Source organism: Molothrus aeneus, chromosome 2 (assembly GCF_037042795.1).
Source record: "Molothrus aeneus isolate 106 chromosome 2, BPBGC_Maene_1.0, whole genome shotgun sequence".
Classification (NCBI taxonomy): domain Eukaryota; kingdom Metazoa; phylum Chordata; class Aves; order Passeriformes; family Icteridae; genus Molothrus; species Molothrus aeneus.
In genome coordinates, this window is record NC_089647.1 from 49,801,558 (window position 1) to 49,823,201 (window position 21,644).

General features: G+C 36.0%; 1 protein-coding gene across 5 annotated transcripts in view; it reads left to right on the forward strand.

Annotated features, from left to right (window-relative positions):
• NBEA (neurobeachin) overlaps positions 1–21,644 on the forward strand; it is a 458,842-nt gene that overhangs the window by 385,258 nt on the left and 51,940 nt on the right. For all 5 annotated transcript variants that reach the window (XM_066544903.1, XM_066544904.1, XM_066544902.1 and 2 more), the window contains 2 exons: positions 6,358–6,477; positions 17,179–17,331. In XM_066544903.1, the coding sequence (XP_066401000.1) occupies positions 6,358–6,477; positions 17,179–17,331 (273 nt within the window). The remainder of the gene's footprint in view (positions 1–6,357; positions 6,478–17,178; positions 17,332–21,644) is intronic.

A 21,644-nucleotide genomic window follows, 5' to 3' on the forward strand; every position in this document is an offset into this window, starting at 1 on the left:
AATAATATGATAAGACTAGATAAGGCAGCAAATGGAAAGACTAAATAGATATTTGAAAATAAGTGTGTATAGAGGAAAAGATTATGGCGATGAAGATTACAAAGTCATAGTGATCTATAGAGAGTTATTTTTGTTACAAAATAAAGGATGAAATATCCTAAGGGAGAAGATTGTGCCAGTGAAATTTATAGATAAGGCTAGATCAGATTTCTGCAAGTTAAAGTAGTATTTCTTGCTCATGAATTTCTTGAGGCAGAGCTTTGAAGAAGACTCTGTAAGAAAAGGTAAATTAAAGTCTAGTCCAGAAAGAGAAAGGTGACATTAAGAGATGCAGAGATTCACACAGAAAAATGCTTTCAGTATTTTGAAAGACTGGAGGAGAGTGATGGGAAAAGATGTGTTACTGTAGAGCTTTTGGTAGAAAGTGACAACAAACTGAGAGTGAAGGATGGGAGTACAAACTAAAACCATGGGAGAAGACTGTGTAAATCAAAGAAGAGAAGAGGAAAAGCAAAAGAAATGGAAAAAAGCAAGGAAACAAATGAAAAAGATATGAAAAAAAGTAAATTGGAAATGAGAGTTTAGATGAAGAAAAACAAAACAGTATGTAGTAATGGGGATCCAAGGGGACAAACTGCCTGCCTAGACCTTAGTGTTGTATTTGCTGTGGGTAAGGAAATTTCAGCCACTCTGAAGTATATACATATATATATAGAGAGAGAGAGAGAGAGAGAGAATTGTGTAATTGCCACAAAACCTTAAAAATTATTTTAAGTCTTACTTTTCAGCTTTGACAGATGCAATCTGGTTTCTGTCAGTCGTCTTCAAAGCATTGCTTTTAATACCATATTTTTGAGTCAATTCTGTGATAATCTGTTCCCTACTGCCTTATATTTCCCTCAGTTGCTTTCCCTTATCTGATGTATTGTGGTGGGTTGGCTCTGCCTAGATGTCAGGTACCCACCACGACTGCTCTATTACTCCCCTCTTCAGCTGAGCAGGAGATAGAAAAAATAAGGAGAGACTCATGGGTTGAGATAAGGGCTGGGAGAGATCCCTTACCAGTTACCATCATGGGCAAAACAGACTCAGCTTGGGAAATTAATTTGAATTATTAGCAATCAAATGAGAGTAGGATAATGATAAAATAAAGTCAAATCTTAAAACCACCTTCCTCCCAACCCCTCCCTTCTCTGGGGAGGGTTAGGACATAACTCCTAAATTCTCTCTCTCCTCTCCCCACTGACACAGGGGAATGGGAATGGGGGCTGTGCTCAGTTCATCACACTTGTCTCTGCCACTCCTATCTCCTCAGAAGATTCCACACTCTTCCCCTGCTCCAACGTGGGGTCCCTCCCATGTGAGACAGTCCTTCATGAACTTCTCTAAAGTGAGTCCTTCCCACAGGCTGCAACTCTTCATGAGCTGCTCCAGCGTGGGTCCCTCCCACAGGGTGCAGTTCCTCAGGAACAGACTGCAACTGTTGGAATTAAATACCAAAATAGCCGGTTGGAACGTGCCTGGGCTGGTCTGGCCCTTGCTGCTTGACCAAGGGCAGCAGCTGTGGTGGTTTCACCTCAGAGACACCTTTGGCTGGCTGGATATTGCAGCTGGGCGCTTGGGACAAGTCCAGGCATGCAGGAACTCAGGTTTGCCTCTGGCAGAGAGGCCTCAAGGCGAGGTGAAGGAAAGGAGTCGGTTCTGATGGAGGGTTTCCATCCAGAGCTTTATTCCTGGCCCACAGGCCTCTGAATCTAGCAACAGCTCCAACAGAACCAAGAACCGCGTGGTCGCTGTGTCTTTTAACCCCAGGGAGAGGGGGAGGGAAGGGGTAGGGATCCCACCAACCAGGTAAGGGGGGGAAGTCTCAGAGGACAAATGGCACCTGGATGGCCCAATGTCCCCAGGGCTGAGAGGCATCTTTTGAACTTTGCCAGTCACACAATGCCCTTTCTGGAATGCCAAGATTGACGGACAGCTCTCAGCAGGAGGCAAGGGGAGGGGAAGGGAGAGGATATTGGCACACCTGGGGAAAGAACTGGGATAACTGAGACAGGCTGTTACATCACACCCCATCACACCGCAACATGCAACTGTGGGTGCTCCATGGGCTTACAAGTTCTGCCAACAAACCTGCTCCTACATGGGCTCCACTCTCCGTGGAAGCACATGGGGCTCTGCCAGGAGCCTACTCCAGCACAGGCTTCCAGGGGCTCGTGACCTTCCTCAGGCATCCCCCTACTGTGGCATGGATTCCTCCAGGGGCTGCAGGAAGAGCTGTACTCCCCTCTGGACCTCCATGGTCTGTAGGGGCACAGCTGCCTCACCATGGGCTGGAGGGAATCTCTGTTCTGGAGCCAGAGCACCTCCTGGCCTTCCTCCTGCACTGACTTTGTTGTCTGCAGGGCTGTTCCTCTCACATATTCCCATTGCTCTCTCTAGTGTTCTTGTGCAGTTTTTCCCTGGGCCTTCTTAAGTCTGTTATCATAAAGGGACTTTGCTATAATTCACAGGCTTAGCCTTGGTCAGCTGCAGATCCACCTTGGAGCCAGCTGGCATTGGCACTATTGGATATAGAAAAAGCTTCTCATAGAAGCCACCCCTGTAGTCTCCCCCACTACCAAAACTTTGCCACACAAATCCAATACATGTTTCAGGCCAATTTTTTAAAAGATGCTGTATGTCTTAGCCTCAGTTCTGTCCTGTGTAGTTAATTTTTATATCTCTGCCTTTGTTTTACCAGTAATACATATTCTGTTGTATGTGTTTTTGTGGAAATGAAATTGAATATTCATAGTTTTTCATTAGGTGACCTTACCACCTGAAGACTCATTTTCTTCATGTGCATTTCACCTGGAACAGTGAATATTTAAGTTGCAGAAGATGGAATAGTTTAAACCAAGAATGCCACTTCACAATGCCTTATATTCCAGTGACTTGACCTGAAAAATAGACAGAAGGAAAAAGTAAAATAGAAGAATGAATTCTGGCTTGAATCAAGTAGAATGTGAATATCAGCATTGGCTTCAGATTTTTAGTAGAAATAGGATAGAGTTATGGTAAAATTGGATGTTCTCAATAATAGCTACTGAAGAAGTTATATGCGTAAATCAGTTGCATTTTCATGGAAACAGTGACCAGTGTTTGAGAGCATGATTCTCTAAAGTGGTAGTCAAGATGTTTGTAGAGAATAATTGTCTTCCAGTTGCTGTTGCAATGAGTGCATATTTGTACAAGGCAGAATAAATTCTGGATTTATTATGAGTTAGATTAGATTAAGTTAAAACCAGTTTTTAGTGAGATTCAAAGATGAGGAGGACTTCATGTCATATGGTAAACAGAAGTGAATTTGGCTCTTCTTTTTGTCAGATTTTAGCAGGACAATCACAAATATATCTGGCAAAAGGTATGTGTCACTCTGACAAACCATTACATACTCTCTATCTCTCTCTCCTCTTACAAATGGCTGTAAGGACATTTCTGTGTGACATAGGATGTCTTAGAATGACCACATCCCTTCCTCCTCCCTCCTCTACTTCCACCATAAATTATTCAAATGAGTCTGGGTACGGCTAAAAGCGAAGGGTGGGAGAGAAGTGCTATTGAATGGAAAAATTTGTTGTCCTCACAGCTCAAGCTTGTATTCAATGTAATCAAGTCCCCCACGAATTTCTCTCCTTGTTGGCAGTGAACAAGGTGTGAATTTTATTCAGAATATTAAGAATGAGTGAGATGGAGTATTAATGAAAACATTGTGCTGCTTTATAGCTTTCACAGCAACAAAACCTTTACATGAAATGACAGTAATTGGTATCATAACAGTATTTAAATTAGTATATAGAATACAGATATGAGTTATATTTGTATAAGCACTTGACTTCCTAGAGAATAAAAATTACCTTAAAATATGTTAGAGGTCTGAGATAAAGGAAGTGAAAGCTCTGAATTTCTGCTAAGGATTAAAAATCCAAAAAGATAGGCACAACAGGCCACAGCAGGATAGCATAATAGGGCACCCTGTAGTGCTCAGCTACTAAAAGTTTAATCCTTGATTATGAATTTTATTGCTTTTGTGTATTTGTCTCAGATGCTTAAAATAATGTTGTCATGCAAGTTTGGATTAATATTTTTACATAATTTATTTTAATTACATCATTTTTTCTGGTTTCTGCTTCTTTTAAATCCATCAACTGCTTCTGATTTCAGAACCTCTGCAATGATCCACAGTCTGCTCCACAATAATATTCACAAAAATCACATATATCTTATAAAGAAAAGAGTGATGGGTAGGAGCTGTTAGAAGACAGAATTATTTGTGCTCAGATCAAGAACATATGATGTTTTTCAGTCAGTGCAAGCTAGAAAATAGCATAATTCCTGTTGCAAATATATACAGATAATTGGGAGAAGGAATGAATTTAAAAGCAAAATAATTCTAATATTTAAAAATTTAAATTTAATAAAATCTAAATATTAACATATTTTAAATAATAAATTAATATAATCCAATTTCTGTATATATTGTTTTCCTTTTTGTACTTCTGGGTTGGAATCTTACACATTTTCATTTATATTTTACATTGAATTCACTATATGGAGCACTGAAAAATCTGGATAGATGAAGACTTGTTTTCTGTCAATATTTCAATTCATTGTGGTAGTTTATACTACTCACCAAGTTGAGCCACTGTTAAATTTTGATATTCTATTTAAATTATGAAACTCTTCCATACCACACGGTCTTTCAATATTCACAAGTGCAAATAAAGCCATTGTGCAATGAGATTTAGGGTCCTCTAACAAGAAATTATATTGTGATGATTTTGTATTTAATTATATTATTTTAATTAATTATTTAATACAGATTAGTATTCTCTGATTAGAATAAATCCTCAGAAGAAAAATATATATGAGATATTATTCTTTTGAATGTGTCTATTAAAAACTAATTTCCCATATTTTAAGAGGAAAAAAATTGATTAAAGTTTTTTCTTCTTTGTACAAAAGTAGCCTGTGTTGACTGCTGTGCATGATAGAAAAAATTAACTGGGAAAATATGTGGAATAGGGGTGGAGAAACAACGGTCTTTGGGAGTCAGAATTCTATCTTTTATTTTCCTTTTTTTGGATATTTTCACTATATTTGCATCCACGTTTTCCTTATTTTAATTTCTCTTAAGGACCATGTAAACATACATTTCTTCATATGTTTTTCATCTGAGGTAATTTTCACACAATGTGTATAACGTGGCATAATTCCTTCAAATATTCTTTATTAATGGAAGAGTTCCCTGACTTGTTCAAAAATTTTGTAGAAGGAAACAGAGAATGTTTAGAATAAAATTCAAATAATAGATGAGTAATACTGTAATAAAAATTGTGATCTGGTGATTATGAGCTGCTTTGATTACCAAAATTTCCAGATGATCAGGATATGCAATGAAATAAGTTTGAGTACGAATTAATCAGAAGGACTTTCTTAAAAACATTCCCCATGAGACTTGGCAAAAAGAAGGAATGAACATCCATCCCTGTAGGCACACTGCCAACTATTGGTTGAATAAGAGGGCTAATGGAGTAGTGGTGAAAATCCGGGTTTCTGCCAATGATCTCTGTATTCAGGTTCTACTGTCAAATTAAGGATTTGGTCCACTGTTAACCCCTTCCCTGCAGAGGAATGTAGTGACATAAAAATGGGTCATCCAGACTGTCTAATACCTGAGCTCTTCCTCCCCAAAAGCTGGTTTCCATTTAGTATAAAATGGGATATGGTTTCAGATAGAACTAGTGAAAGTAAAGACTCTAAATATTTAACCTCTGTGCCTCTGCCCCAAAATAATGATAAAGCTGCATATCCTGGGACCACAGTCTGCCTCTTAACAACCTTAGAGCCATTCGTGTCACCTTGAGGCAAAGTGGAACACACTGAGCTCTTTTCAATTAAATGAAAACACAACAAAGATTTAGAGATAGGATTTTTTAAAGATTTTGACATACCAACATGCAAGGAGTATACAAAGCCTAGTTATATAAATAACACAGAATGTGTTTGTAGTGGTTGCAGTAAAGGAGGCAGTCATTGTGAACTGGAACTAGGCTACATATGTCTGATGGGTAATTAGTCTTATGGTATAGAACTCAGGATTTGTTTGTGCAAAATGTGTTACTGCCAAGAAATACACTCAGATGTTCAGTGCAGAAACCCATGTGTACATATAACTATAAGGTGCCATGTTTTTCTTTAATTCTGCATTTATGAAGTATTTTGATCTACAATAGGCTTTTGGATTTTGACAGAAACCTGCTGCATGAGTCTTTGTACTGTTTTCTAAATCTGTCATAATTTCATTAACTGCAGGAGCCCTTTACAACATTCTTTCTAAATGCAAATGATGGCAAGTTTGACCACCCAGATCGAACCTTCTCTTCAGTGGCCAGGTCCTGGAGGAACAGCCAAAGAGATACCTCAGATGTGAAGGTAACATATATGTTAAATAAATGGATAAATATGCAATTTCATTATGGCATTTTTGTTTATGTAAACATAAAGAAGGTGTTGTGTTATATTTTATATTTTTATATATCTCATTTCTTCATATTCAGCACACTAGGTATAGCATAAATAAATAGATGTTGATAAAGTTTATTGTTCTAACACAAACAGTCAAAGATTCTTTGAAGTTGAGTGGACAAAAGGTGGGATTTTTTTAAGAGAAAAACAACCTAACTGATCTAATTTAGATCAGATAATCAGGAGATGGAGAAAAGCTCAATAAATTGTTCTTTCCTGCTGTTAACTCAATATTTGGCCCACTCCACAAAACACAGCAGGAATTGGATTTGACCTTAAAGTGTCATATTGTTATAGCTTGCCTAGCTCTGGGTTTGCATTGCCTGAGGCAATTAATAAAGCATTAATGACAAGACCCATTTAAAATGTTGGCTTTTCTGTACAGCTTTAGCTTTTACTTGAATGTGCCTGGGGATATTATGCAACAATACACATTAGATTAAAACAACTTCTACACTATATACAGAAACAGCTAGAAAGCAGGGTGATTTTACTGCTGTTATTCCTTACCTTTGTATTTACCTCGTTAAATACAAAGGGTTATTGTTCATAGACATGGGACCTTATCAAAAGGAAACAAAAATCTAGAAATATTTTGAATAATATGGTCCCTTCTTGATTCTCATTTTCTAGTAATAAAGTAGGTAAAGGCTTCACTATAAAAATTGGTCTTTAAAAAAAACCCCACATTTTTTACAGTGAATATATTTCTCTTCTATTATATACTACCACTCATACTAGGAAATGGTCATATTGCCCTTATATTTTTATTTATATTTTAATTTTTTTTAATTTATTTGTCTTGGCAAAGAAAAAAGAATTTAAAAATATGTATATTTGTTGATTTATTTTTATTCCGGAGCTCTTGTTTGCGTAAGTATTCCAACAGTCTCAGAACGGACAAATCACGTTGTTGTCATTCAGTTGCTAGTTAGAATAACTAATTGCAAATTGTATGGTCATTTTAACATATGGGAAAAAATGCTTTTTAAAGAAATCAACCTGAATCTCCTACAAACCATTTTATGTTTATTCATGCTTGTCTGGAACTCAATAGATTTTTAAGTACCATCTATCTTACCCTTGTAAGAAAAACAGGAGATTTCCAAATTTGGAAGCAATTTGAGGTAATACCTACTATATCTGATATATCTTCAAAGTGCTGACATTTTGATTTTTACTTTTCAATGAAATCTGTTTTTCCTGTAATTCCACTAGAGTATCTGGGAGAGTGACTTCCTAGGAGTGGGGCTCAAACAAAGGATAAGAGCCTTAAACTGAGAAACAAGGGAAGACAGTTGGAAGTGACTGTAATCTTCTTGTCTGGCTTTAGTACACAGGAGGAGGGCAGCTAAATACATCAAGGCATTGCAAAAGATAAAGGAATATCTGTGGACAGACGGAGAGATGGTATTCAAGTGGGGTATATAATTAGTGAAAGGATTGTTCTTAAACTAGCAACCAAATGAGTTATCAGTCAAACAATTAGCTGAAATGTTTGTCTGAAAATACTAGAGTCTTGTGAACCAAGTGGGATGAATTAAACTGCTGTTGCTAGCCATTGCAAGGATGAAGGAATTAAGGATGGATAACAGCTGTATTGCAAAATGTATTGGTATTAAGAAACCCCAACTTATCAAAATAAAACAAATATTAAAAAGATGCTCAGAACCAGATACCTTCAGAAAAGGAAGGCAAAGGTGACGAAATAGAATAGCTATGTTCTTTAATGCCACTGAATGTAAGAAAGGGAATTGGGGATAGCAGGTAAAATAGTAAAAATTAAGGGTCAGAATTGCCCTAGGGGAAAGCCTGTAAAACAAGGTGTTCCAGAATACATTTGGCAGTCTACTATAGAGCCCCCAAATCAGATTAATACATATATACACATTTCTATTATGCCATTAGAAAGAGAAATACTACTTGGAGCTAAGTCATTACAGAAAATGTAATATGGGAGTAACAGATGAGGTATGTTAGTCAATAAATGTTTTCTCCAGATAATCCCTGACCTGTCCATTCAGGGGTACATTAGGGATTAAAGCTGCTGTTTAAAATAAGGGTTTGTTAATTAATGAAGATGCAGAAAAGGTGGGTTTAGAAAACAACATTGAATTGATTTATTTTGAATTAATTCAGTTCAAGATGAAAATAGATTAATAAAAGGATATTCAAAAATGAGCTGAATCTTTAAGAAATGCTAAAGCAAATAGAAAACATTCATAAATTATCTAACAAAACAAATCTGTAGAAATTGGGGGATATTTAATACCAGTATTCAATATATTGAACTACCAAAATAATTTATTGTATAGTAATACAAAGCCACTACTGGAATAAATCTACTGAGATGTACTTCAATAGCCTAAGCAAAATATGTCAATGCATTCCTCTTTTGTCTTCAGTTTAAGAAGGAAACTAAGATCAACAGGATGGCATAAAGTTTATCATGATACCAAAGGTTTATCCTTAGGGTATAACAACTGGAATATCTCATGAAATATAATTTTCACCTGAAACAGTGTGATTAGTCATTCATTCAGAGCCATTATGTTCTCAGAGAGCATATGTTATTGTTTTTCTCTTTTTTCTTGTCCAGTTTTTAGTATGAATTCTTGTTGGATAAAGCAAATGCTTAGTGCTTTCTTTGCTGGAAACTATCAAGTGTAAGATATACCTAAACTGGAGCTAGCCATAAGAACAAAAAATGTGTTTTAGGAGGTGGATACAGGTAGAAAAATGTGTGTATGTGTGGGGTAATTAATATCTAAAGTGGAGACACATAAATGCTATGAAATATGCAAACATATGAAACGGAGAATTATTTCTCAAGGAGCAAAGAGGGAAGGAACGGCAGAGGAAAGGAATCAGAGTGCAAAAATGCTTATTTAAGCAAGAGAGTATGAAAAGTTAGGGTGAAGTTGAGTATTCTCTGAGTTTGAATATCCCCACAAAGGGAAGTAGCAAACTCCTTATTTGTAAACCTTTTTTTTTTTTCAAAGTAGACTGGCAAAGCACTGGCAAGGCCCATTGATTTGCAGAGTCTGTGCTTCTTAGCGATCAATCAAGAATGAGTATAGCAGCTAATTGTTGCTGTTGTTTGTTCCTTAAGATCTTAATGAACTTCATTTCTCAATGCCATTACATCAGGGCCAACTTTTCCCTAAGGCTTTGAAGTTCATTCTGCAAAATGATTGGGAAATGGACTATTATTAATACTACAAATACCTAATTTTTTCAGATTAGTTGTGCTGCTGCTTAGAATGCCTTGCAGGCTTTTCAAACACTTGAATCAAGTTTTCAGGGACTTGAAAAGCAGTGAGGTTTGGGGAACTACCAAGAAACCCCCTGAAAATTTCTAGCCATTTTTGTCACTCTCCTAAGAGCAGCATCCACTGTCTTGCACAACAGAAAAGGTTCAGCTCTGAGAGTGTGAATCATTCAAAAACTAGTGGTCAGCTGTCTGGCAACTTCTAGTATTTATCCAGCAGTCCTGTTAGAAGGGAGAGAATGTGCAAAAGAGAAGATGTGTACATGTTGTGTGTGAGTACAGAATCTGGAGGCATGCTCTCTGTTAAAGTGTTCTGTACACTTGTGTAGCTTCTTCTGGCTCCGCGTCTAGCTATACACGGGGGGAAAGGCTTGGCAGTGTGGATTTCCTTATGATATACATGCTGTAAATTCTTTCACCATCCTAAAGAATTTTTAAGTCTTTATGGTAAATATTTAGTGCATGGAATAGAGGTAATACATCAAAGTAGCAAACTTTGAAAACTGTTAAGACTAGCAAGTGTTCATTATTCATGTATTCCTTATCATACATTTGAAATTCATCTGAGCTGCTTTAAGTGCATTTATCTCTGATCTTACTAATCTCATTAATTATTGTGGCACAGGTTATGAAATAATTTTAAAACAGCACGTGAAACGAATTAATCTGAAATTCTTCATTGCTGTGTGTTGTAAGATGGCCACAATTTTTGCTCTCACGCACTGTATTAAATAATTATATGAAATATCTTCATTCTTTACTAACAAGGTCTAATTAAAAATAAAAAAGGGTTTTTTTGGAAAGCAAAATCTGGAGGGTTTTTTACATCAGTTACTGTTTAAGAAAGAGGACTATAAGGTACATTATTTTCAAGTGCTTCAGTAAGTGCTGAAGTAGGTCAATTTTAACTAATGAACTGAGATTTTTGAGTACTGCAGATGCTTTCCACAACTGTTCTTTTACAGCCTCAATGTTGTCTGAAAAAATTATGAAAAAATATCCAAACCACTTTCACAAAATTTGGCATTAAAATTTAAAAACCAAATACCTGAAATTTGCAAAAGAATTTGTGTCTCTTTAGGAAGCTACATTTCCGTCTGTCCAGCTCCTTTCCTCCCATGCTCATTTCCTCCCTGGCATTCTCTCTCTGTTTCTCCCTTTCTTTTCCCTCCTTCCCTTTCCCCTTTAAATATGTGTAATCTCTTCTGGGACTGAATTATTTCACACTGAGCTAATGAAAATAGGGCTGTGGCAGTAGCTTAATCAGCCTGAAAACAAGCTGTAATTCTGGCATCTCGAATTGTGGCAAAAAGTAGACCACCTTTGAAAAATGAAGTGTATGATAGATTATTGCTCAATAAAGGATTAGAGATTTACTTAGACCATGTTGTTCCTTACTCTCAGGTTGTTTTGGTTCATTTTCAAGAAACTCATTCACCTACAGTGGATGAAACAGAATTAATACAGTATGTGCTGTGTTAGAGTGGTAACACACAAGGGAGAGCCTGGATAACACAGTTTATTTTATTGTGTCTCCCTTTATCAACATCGACCTTCTCTCGAGATAATCAGTACAAGCTGGAGGAAGAATGAACGTTCACGGGGTGACCTTTGAGGAAGCAAGTCACCCGGAAATGACCATAACTTGGCCAGTCAGCTTGCACATTTTTTCCTTTCTAACCCCCCCTCCCCCTCCCCCCTCCCCCCTCCAGTTTTTCGTAACATTGACTTCCCCAGAACCTCCTGTTCAGATGCTAATCTTTCCTAATACCTCTCAAACTTGTTATATTACTTTTTGAATATTCTGTTTAGAAGTTAGAAAGGTAGCTCTGACAAAATGTCAGTGAAGTGCCTTAGTGTGAAATGGAGGAACTCATGACTGACTCATTGACCAGTACTAGACTCTTGTGGAATTAATGGATGCCAGGGGATCAACCTTTTGGGAGGAAAAGAAAGAAAGAAAAAGAAATGGAAGCTTTAAAACCTTGAAGTGAATTATACTAGAAAAGTGAAAACGTCTGGGTTGAATTTGATTTCATTGGGAGGCCATAAAATGGCATACCCTTAGCAAAACATATTAAACAGAAATGTCAGATTTGATGCAAGTGGTGTACAATTATAATAGTGTTAATAGCAGTCCTCTATCACCTGAAGACATATTTTTAAAGTTGAATTTCTCAGCAGTTTGGATTTGTCACAGGCTTGTAAATTAGAAAATGCATTTGGGGGATGTTTTCTTATATGAAAACACAAGGCATATAATACTGTTAACTATACCTTGGGGTTTTAGTATAGCTATTAAAATAAACAAGAGATCACATTTACAGACAAGAAATGTCTGTTATAATATTAATTTTGCTTTTTTTTATACACCCTTCAATAGCTTTACTGCATCGTTCTTCATGTGAGAAGAGCCAAGCTTCTTGGGCGGTTTGAAAGGCAGCTGACTATTAAATGATGGAAAGCTAACCTGTCTTATTAGAAGTGTGAATGAAAGGGGAGCAGAGGAGGTTACCAGCTGATGAAATGTCAAGGACAACTAGACAGAAATTACTGCAAATAGGTTTAGATCACAAAATCCCTATTTTTATTAACTCTTTGAACTCTAGATATTTCTTGTGGTAAGAAATTACCCATGACAGGTAATGTATTCAGAAAGATTTATTTAGAAATTTCAATGTCGTTTGGCAAGAGCAATGAAGCCAAGAACATTTACTGATCAGTTTCAGTTAATGCAAAATTATAGGTCAGCTGAGTTGCATGCAATAACATATGCATTTAAAATGCGTAATTGGTCTGTGAATACTTAAAAAATTCCAGACTTTTAAAAGTTGGGTTTTCTGTGCGTTTTTTTCTTTACATTCCCTCATTTTATGCCTGCTAAATGATGTAACTTGTCAGGAAGCTGTTTTATGGGTTTGTTTGTTTTGATATTTTCCTTCATGTCTTGATTTGCACTGGCTGACACAATGTGTGTATTGTAGGAAAAAATATTTTGAGATTTATCTTTCATGAACATTTGTAGCTTGAGACCTAAATTTCTCAAAGTCATGGTAGCTTCAAACTAGCATTTCTTTGCACAGATCTGGCTTTACATTTGCCTTTTACCACTAGTGCCACTGAAGGTGCAATAGGATTTTTGAGAAACCTCTTATCAACTATTTTGTCTGTCAAGCAGAAAGCAGATTTGGAGACAGAAGGTCCTCTGTGTCCTATCCCTTGACGTAAATACTATCTATGAGATACATTTTCCCCCTGCTAATTTTTGAGTCTCCTTGTCCCTATCTTCAGGGTGAATTTAACAATGACACTTCTGAAGTATGAAACTGGTGATTTGTAAAAAGCTGTGTTGTATGACAAATTACACTCTGCTCTGAAGTGAATGAAAAATAGCAGATGCTGTCAGAAAAGTATGTGATCTCCATCCCCAATGTAAAGACTACAGAGGTTGACAAAAACATTTATTTTGGCTTCTGTGTGATGAACATGTGACAAAATATGATATGTCCAAAGTATATAAAGAAGTAAATTAAGTTATGGACTGTTTAGCAATAAATCTGCTAGCTTATTTAGGAAGGTTAGAGGAATATTTTGCATTTCTGTAACAAAAACAATGGAGCAATACATCATTATCCTTAATTTAGACTTTTAGGAGCTTGAAGGCTGTAAATCTGGTAAATAATGCTTTTCAAACATGCAATAAACAATGCAAAGACAAAACAGTAATTTATTCTCAGTATCTGGGATGGATGATAGCTAGGATGAGGGAAGATTTACTTAGATTGCATAATGAAGGATTCAGGGCAGTTACTAAGTAAAACTCCCCAGATAAAGAACACTGGAGACCAGTTGATGGAAGAATTGTGGAATTGCTCTCACTCAAATTCTGGGACAACAGGGTAGACAGATATCTTGCAGGATAGCTGTCATAGCTGAACCTCATCTGGAATGGAGGAATGGACACAGTCACCTCTCTGAATAGCACCCTGAAACTGCTATTTTTTGAGGTATTGTTTCCTGTCCATAACAGAAAAAGCACCAAAAGAGTGCCTCTCTCAAGTCATAATCTTTATTAGAATATGAACTGGCACATGACCATTTGTGAAACAAATTAAAAACAAACTCTAGATGAGAAAATGTTAATAGGTTTTGAAAATAGTCCTTGCTAGTGTTATATTTTCCTGCATTCTTTTGTACATTCTTGCAACTTTCAGTGGCTTCTTAGTTAACATGATTCTCTCTGGGCCCCAGTTGTCATCTTGTCGTCTCCTCTGAGGTTCACTGCTGTCTGTTTCTTTTCCCAGAAAGCTCCTGGGCTCCATCCTTTCTGCCTCACTGTCCTTGCTAATCCTTCCTCTCTCTGCCTCTCCCAGTTTATACTTCTCTTAGTGAAACATGCTCAGTGGCCCTGGGGAAGAGGATATTTGCCCTTCTATGCCCAGCCACTGCCTGCCTTTGGCATGAGATAGAAGAGACAGCTTCTTCAATTTCTTACAGCAGAATAAACAATGTACACATAAACCCCAAAATTTTATCAACCATCTCTAGCTTGGTTGTATTTTCTATGCATCTAAGTAGCTAAATACATGAATCTGAAGTTCATGCATACAGGGTGCCCCAGGCTTTCATACTGGGCCTGTGTTTTAGTATATACTAATTCATCCTCTAGAAATGAGAAGGGGATATATTTATCTGAGCTATTTTTAAGCGCTGTGGTTTCTTAGTCTAGTAAGCAGTGGAGATGGCAAAATTACAAGAGGAGCATCAAATGCTATAAAAGAAAACTGAATGGTTAATACAAAGTATGGGAAATATGCAAGTATCTGGGAAAGGTCACATGCAACATGGCTCACATTTCAAGAAAAATTTCAATTCATGCTAAATAGCACTCAAATAAGCACTGTAATTGTGGGCTGCACTAAAAATAACATTGAAGAGAATGCTGAGACTATAACAGAGTGGGTTAGTTAATCCTTTTTAAATACCATGTTTAGGTATTTTTATTTTGACTGAAAAAAACCCCAACAAAACAACCTACTGGGAGGTGTGTAACTGAAATCATTAGGATTCTAGGGAGAGTGTTATTTGAAGAGGATTCAGAAGTCTGGCACTGGTTAACTTCCAGAGCACAGGAATAAGACAGCTCAAACTAAACATACACAACACAATAAATCTTATAAAGAAAGTTAATCACATACTTTTGTTTATTCTATTTCTATTTATGTTTTCTGCTATTCCAGACAAGGGAACATTAAATTACCCTGAAAGCAAAGAGCAGCAAAGATAAACTTACTAAATAGAAATACCTTTAAAAATACTCAGTGACTTAAATCCCTTTGTTTCAAGATACCCCCACAGCCAAAAGGTTAGTAGAATTCAGTTAAACACTAGATATGTCTCTGGGTTGCACAAATCTTTCAGGTATGTGTAGATGTAAAAGTCCACAGTTACATGCTATGACATTTAAAACTGAAAAAGGAAATTTAACAAATAACTTTTCTTTAATGGAATTGAAGGACTTGGTTGCTGTGACATTGAAGGTTAGTATGCCACCACATTGAATAAAAATTGATAGTATTTGCAACCAGTGCTATGTGCTTCAAGACTTTTATACAAGGTAGAAACAAACTTTGCTAACTTTTTCCTTAATAAATTCTGCTTCATTTGAATATTTGCTTTAAGAATAATTTTGACTTTTTGATATTTCTGAGGTCCTTATGAATTTTTCCCTTTTTTTAAGGCAATGCACTTAGTTTGTCAGTGATTTTTGTGGTACTATATGTTGGGTTGTGAGTCCTGGGTTAGTGATTTGTTGAAGTCCTGAAAGATTTCTGTATAGTTTTCTCCAGCTCTGAGGACCATTAATTCTACTTTGGGCTCCATTAGAGAAAACCAAAGGGCTTTCTTTGGAACCTGAGATTTAGTGAATCATGTTTTGGGGGAATGGGGGAAGAGTGCTTTTAAGAAATACTCTGTATAAATTAGGGGTGTCTATAATAAAACGTAAGATAGGCATTAAATGAATCTTTCTTCTTTTAACATTATAGGATATTCAGGATTTCTCTCATTTTGACTTTGCTCTGGCTGCTGTTTTATTATGTACTACATCTAATAATTTAATTCTTTCTTTTCTGTTTGGAATTGTAGCTTGTTTCATGATGAGTTATTCAGGTTCAGGCATGTCTACTTGGCTAATATTTTATAGAAGTTAGATAGTGATTGGATTTGCATTTTAGTCTAACCTATATTAGTATATTATGATGTAAAGAAGTAATTAAATTGCCTTCCTAAACATACTTAAAATTGTAACAAATACACTTTTTAAAAAATTACTTTATAAATTTGAAAGGTTGCTTTAACTGCTCTATTCTCTGTGGAGTTGCAGATCAGATTTAATTAGATAAGTTTGTGTCTGCAGTGGGGTTTTTTTGCTTCTCATATCTGCAGCTTTTGAAAGGACCACAAAGAGACTCAGATTTCAGGTGCTGTGTCATCAGTTTTTATCATGTTACCCAGCTAAATGCCTGAATGCTTTTAACAATGTAATTTGGTGAATTTAATCCATATCTGGATATTAGAGAAGAGATAGTGAGCTTTAAAGCTTTTTTGTTTTACTGCAGTTCAATACTTAATGCTAAAATAACAGGAGCAAACAGCAATATTCATTATGTCAAAATGGATTCCTGTTTAGCTATTCTGGAAATTGGGAAAACTTCACACTCCAAGTTACTTATTGTTTATTATATGTTGCAGTTATTGATCTTTCACTTTTTAATATCTGTCTGAAGGGCATTTGTTGTGCTGATATTTTTCCCTCTGTCTATTCTTGAATTTTTCTTACAGTAGAAAAAGATCTTCACCATGTATTATTTTTCATTATAATGGTAATCAACTTACCACCTTTTCTTATGCAATTAAAGAATTAAAGGAAGGAAAATCAAGACACTGTCATATCTGCAAATTTTCCCCTTTTTACATATTTTTGTTAAATAGTAATTTAAAAATCCAATATATTTTCATATTGAAGGCTTAGCATAAATTTTCTTGTAGCTATTATTCTGAAGAAGTCTCCTTTACTCATATGCACTGCCTTGTCTAAAGTTGTGCTTTTCATAAAAACAGATATGGGAAAAACAAAGTCTGAATATTTCATTATGCGGAATACATTTGACTGTAAGTCAAAGAAAGCAGGATATAAAATTTCTTTTAAAAAGTGCACAGAACATAAAAAACCCCAGGTATGCTTTAATATGTAGTACAACAGAGCCTGATTCTCAGAGTACAATTTAGCATCTCTGTTAAATGTGAAGTCTCATTGTGTGTTTTCTCCCTGCTAGGAGTTAATTCCAGAATTTTACTACCTACCTGAGATGTTTGTCAACAGTAATGGCTACAATCTAGGAGTCAGGGAAGATGAAATTGTTGTGAATGACGTTGATCTCCCTCCCTGGGCCAAGAAACCTGAAGACTTTGTCCGTATCAACAGGATGGTAAGCTGTACTTTAATTTAGTCTAAGGGGTTCTGTATTTTAGTCAGCTAACCTAGTTCTATTTTTCATCTCTTTAGAAATAGATTTAGAGAAATAAAATAAAAAAGCAAAGAATTTGCATTCTGTCTTGCTTGACAGAACCCTTTATTTTATAGTAGATTTTCCTTCCATGTGCCCAAATTATGGAAAGTTAAATTCAGTTATTTACTCTCTCATGAAAAAGCATCAGACGTGCATGAGCCTGGCAATACAAGATAGCCTGAAAAATTTATGTCTGTTCCTCCTCACCATCTTCTACATCAAAAAATAAAAGAATATTATAAATGCTGATATCTTGCAAGCCATCTTGTAGTTGTTATTCACCTAAAGATGTGCGCTACCTGTTCATCAAGATGAACTGGAAATGTAGAAATGTGAACATAAGCAAACAACTGTAGTCTTTGAAGAAATTCTGCAAAATAACTACTCTGATGTATATCATCATGTGCCCTCCAGAATTTAAGCAGTAGAACATTTCTGGTGTATATTTTTTCTTTAATTTTGATAGACATTTTATTATTGATAAAGTTAATGCATGTGTATGCCTTTGGTAGTTTTTAGGAACAGCAGGGTATATTCAGGCGCTTTGGCCAGCAGTACTTCAATTTATTGTATTATTCTGGAAATAGTTCTTCTGTAAAATGCATATTGGTTGTCTTTCTTAAAGAGTCAGGACTGTGATTTCAGTAAGCTGTGGTTTTCCATAGGGTTGCAGAACTGTTCAGTTTATGCATTATTCCCAGTACTGCTTTTGTGGTAGCATTGCAAATCTATCAATGTGTTGAATTGTTTGGGGTTTTTTTCTGATCAGGTTGGTAACTTAATATTAAGAACTATCTACTTAAAGAAAATTGTTCTTTGGAAGTTGATAGAAAAAATAGCTCTATTAAGTTCAGAAGAATTGAAGAATATTATAAAACAAAACCTATTCCTAGATGTAGATGATTTAGAAGTGTCCTCCATTTAGAAGAATAAGTGGTTTGACATATGTACATCAGTCTCCAAAGGAAGTGATGGCAACCTCATCACTTGAGACTTATGAAATGTACTACACAAACCAGGAGAAATGTATTCTGTCATTGACAGATTAGTCTGTCATTGACAGGAAGAAGCTGAAGAACCTTTCTTGGCCAATTTCTCTTATAACAGATATATTGGAAAATTATTATTAAAAACAAGTAATTGTCTCAGCTGCTGAAAATAAATTCAAGTGCAATTTTACTAGAGGGAGGTGTACTGAAAGGATTGCTGGAGTACATTAGAATTCCCAAGTGTGGGATGTGCAGTCACAGGCTGGTGTCTCTGGAGTGCCTGTGTCGCTGCACAGAGCCCTTTTCGGGTTGTAGTTGTGGGTAAACCCAAACTGAGCCCAGGTGTAAGCACACTGAAGTTGACCTACAGGTTTAGTTTTGACATCTGAAAGAACCAAAGTGTGATTCCTTGGTGAAAACAGAGAAGCAAGCTGCCACCTATTGGGGGATATAATGAGAGATGCATAGTAAGGACTCCCATTCTTAAATTTTTTAAGAATCTTCCTTTTATATTAAATTGTACTTCATTAATATTTTCTTTCCACAATGTTGGAATTATTACTAGGAGGATAAAAGGTACTATGTGATAGGAGATCACCTGGAAAAAAAGCTTAAGCTTTATTTTATTTCCCTAGTGCAATTCCTGCTTTTTGGAAAGTAGCATAGCAGCTCTCCACATAAAATTTTTGTGCTGTTGAAGAAAACAGCTGGTTATATAAATTTAGGGTATAGCATTTAAGCCTCCTTAGGGCTATAGGACTTGATAGTGAGATAATGACTGATTCCACATGTGTGTAAGTATGCTCAGACTGCCAGGAGACAGACAAACTGATGTTAAGACTAGAGTAGTATCATAATTACAGGCTTCAAATAATTGAGTACTTTACAGTTTCTAAAATCACTAATTATCACCCATTTGTATCAGACCCTCCCTCTACTGTTTTCCAGCCCTTTCCTCACAGATGTGAGCATTATGCCATTCTTGTACAGTATTGCCAGGAGGCAGTTTCTGCATGGCCTTTATTCACCCCATCATCTACTTTTTTAGCAAGAGCATGATCAGGAGCTAAAATTCATCTCTACACAGATACATGCTGTCTTCAAATGAGCAGTCAGAAACCTTGAAAATTATAATAAAGTTAGGAACTGCCTACAAAACAGGAGAAAGAGGCATAGATTTATTTGAATTAGATGCAGAACATAGACTGAAAATCACCTTGGGAGAAAAGAATAGAAGATAATAAGAAGCAGAAGTCTGGAAACAAAAACAGTACCAAAAATAGAGCAGTAGCAAGGTAGGGGTGACAATGAACAGCAATTAGATTAGATAAAATTCTGTAATTCTATATCCACCAGAAATAAGTGTATTTTGATGCCATCTATGGAGAATCATTACATCACAGAGGATGTAAACAGTCGTACCTATCTATGGTCCTTTTGAGACTGCACCTGGAATATTGGATTCACTTCTGGGTGACTAGAAAACAGAAGCATTCACATTTGGATGGAGTTCAGAGGATAAAAGCAAAGTGAATAACTTTGGGAGTTTAAAGAGCATGATATATGCATAATATTTTACAAAGCTTATTATGAAGAGCAAGTAGCTAAAGAAGGATAATCCTTTTCATGAAAATGCAGATAGTATGTATAGTAAGAAGTAATGGAATTACAGTTTCAAAATGTAATCATTTGAATGTGTTATAATTTTTAGAAAAACTTCCTCATGTAGGGTTTTATTAGCACACACAACAAACTGCCAGTACCCCATTTTTTTGTCTCTGGAATGAAACTAGTCAAAGGAACAAATACAAAAGGGATTGGAAAGTTTGACATTCACTACCTAATGTCTGATTCCATTATTTGAACTGGCCAGCAGATGTATTATTCAGATAGGTCATCCCCAGGCCAGGCTTTGGCTGTTACATTTTTTTCTTGCGGAAAAAAATAGCCTGGGTGTGATGCTCATGTGTAAAACACAGCAAGCTTGTGCAAGCCTGGGATTTCTACAGCAACTTAGCAATGCAAGTAGAGAATATGTTTACAGAAAACTAAGGAATGTTTCAAGTAAGAGTTTTCCTGATCCCTTATCTATTAAAATCAGCGGTAGTAATTTCATTTCAGTGGGAAGAATCCTGTGTGGTAGTGCATAACATTACAGTGGGATCTTTTTTCCCTAGGTGATGCTGTTTTCTTTTGTTCTTTTTTTTTTTTTTTGGTGCTTTCTGCAGGCATATATTATGTGTAATTTTATGTGGGAGTAAATAAAAATCCTTATATACTACTTGCACATTTATGAATGTAAGCATTTTCTTTAAATAACAGCAAGAATGTAATAATTTCATCCTGATACTTACCAAAGAAAAAACAGAATAGCCTAGGAAACATCACAGAGGCACAGTGACATAAATCAGCACAATTTAACCAATTGGTTAATGAGCTTTACTAAAATTCTATGCAAATTAATAAATAGCAGGCTAGGATTTTTTATTGTATCATTAGATTGTTCAGGTGGTTGTTTTACACTTCAGACTAAATGGGGAAGTGGAAATGGTTTTCCCTCAAAAGAGATTCCTTTAAACTTGTGAAAATTAGACTTATTAAAAAGCCTGGAAAAGACAGTCAAGTTACTTTCAAGCCCTATTACAGTACCTTCAACATTCGATTTATACATCAGGGATTGTTGTAGCAGTTTTATTTATCCTTCCAAAGCTAGACTGATTACGTTGGAGTTACTCATGAAACATTAATAAAGCACTATGTTCAATGCTAACATGATTATGGTCTGACCTCAGCAACGGTACAAAGGACAGAGGCAGAAAGTGTCCCTGATAACATTACCCTAATGCTGGGCTCATCAATCATAATCTTCCAGTTTACCAGGGAGAAAAAAATCCACACATAGAACCTTCCACAGATGTGCATCTGTAGTCCTACTCAGCCTCTCAGTCCCCACAGACTCAGAGCAGTCCAAGAGCCAGAAATAGAACAGACTCAGTCAGTAAGTCAAGCATGTTAAATCAAGGCAGGGAACACCACTGTGAAACACTGAAGCACAGCTTTTATAATAAGCATTCTTTAGTTTTGAAACAAAAGATGCAAGATTGTGTAATTCAAAGTTAATTATAATGATATTTTAATTATGGCTTATGCACATATTAAATTACAAATTGCAGTGCTGAGAAAAATGTATTCATGATAAATTATGTTTTTGAAAGGCTAAACCATGTCTTGTTTTTGTTATAC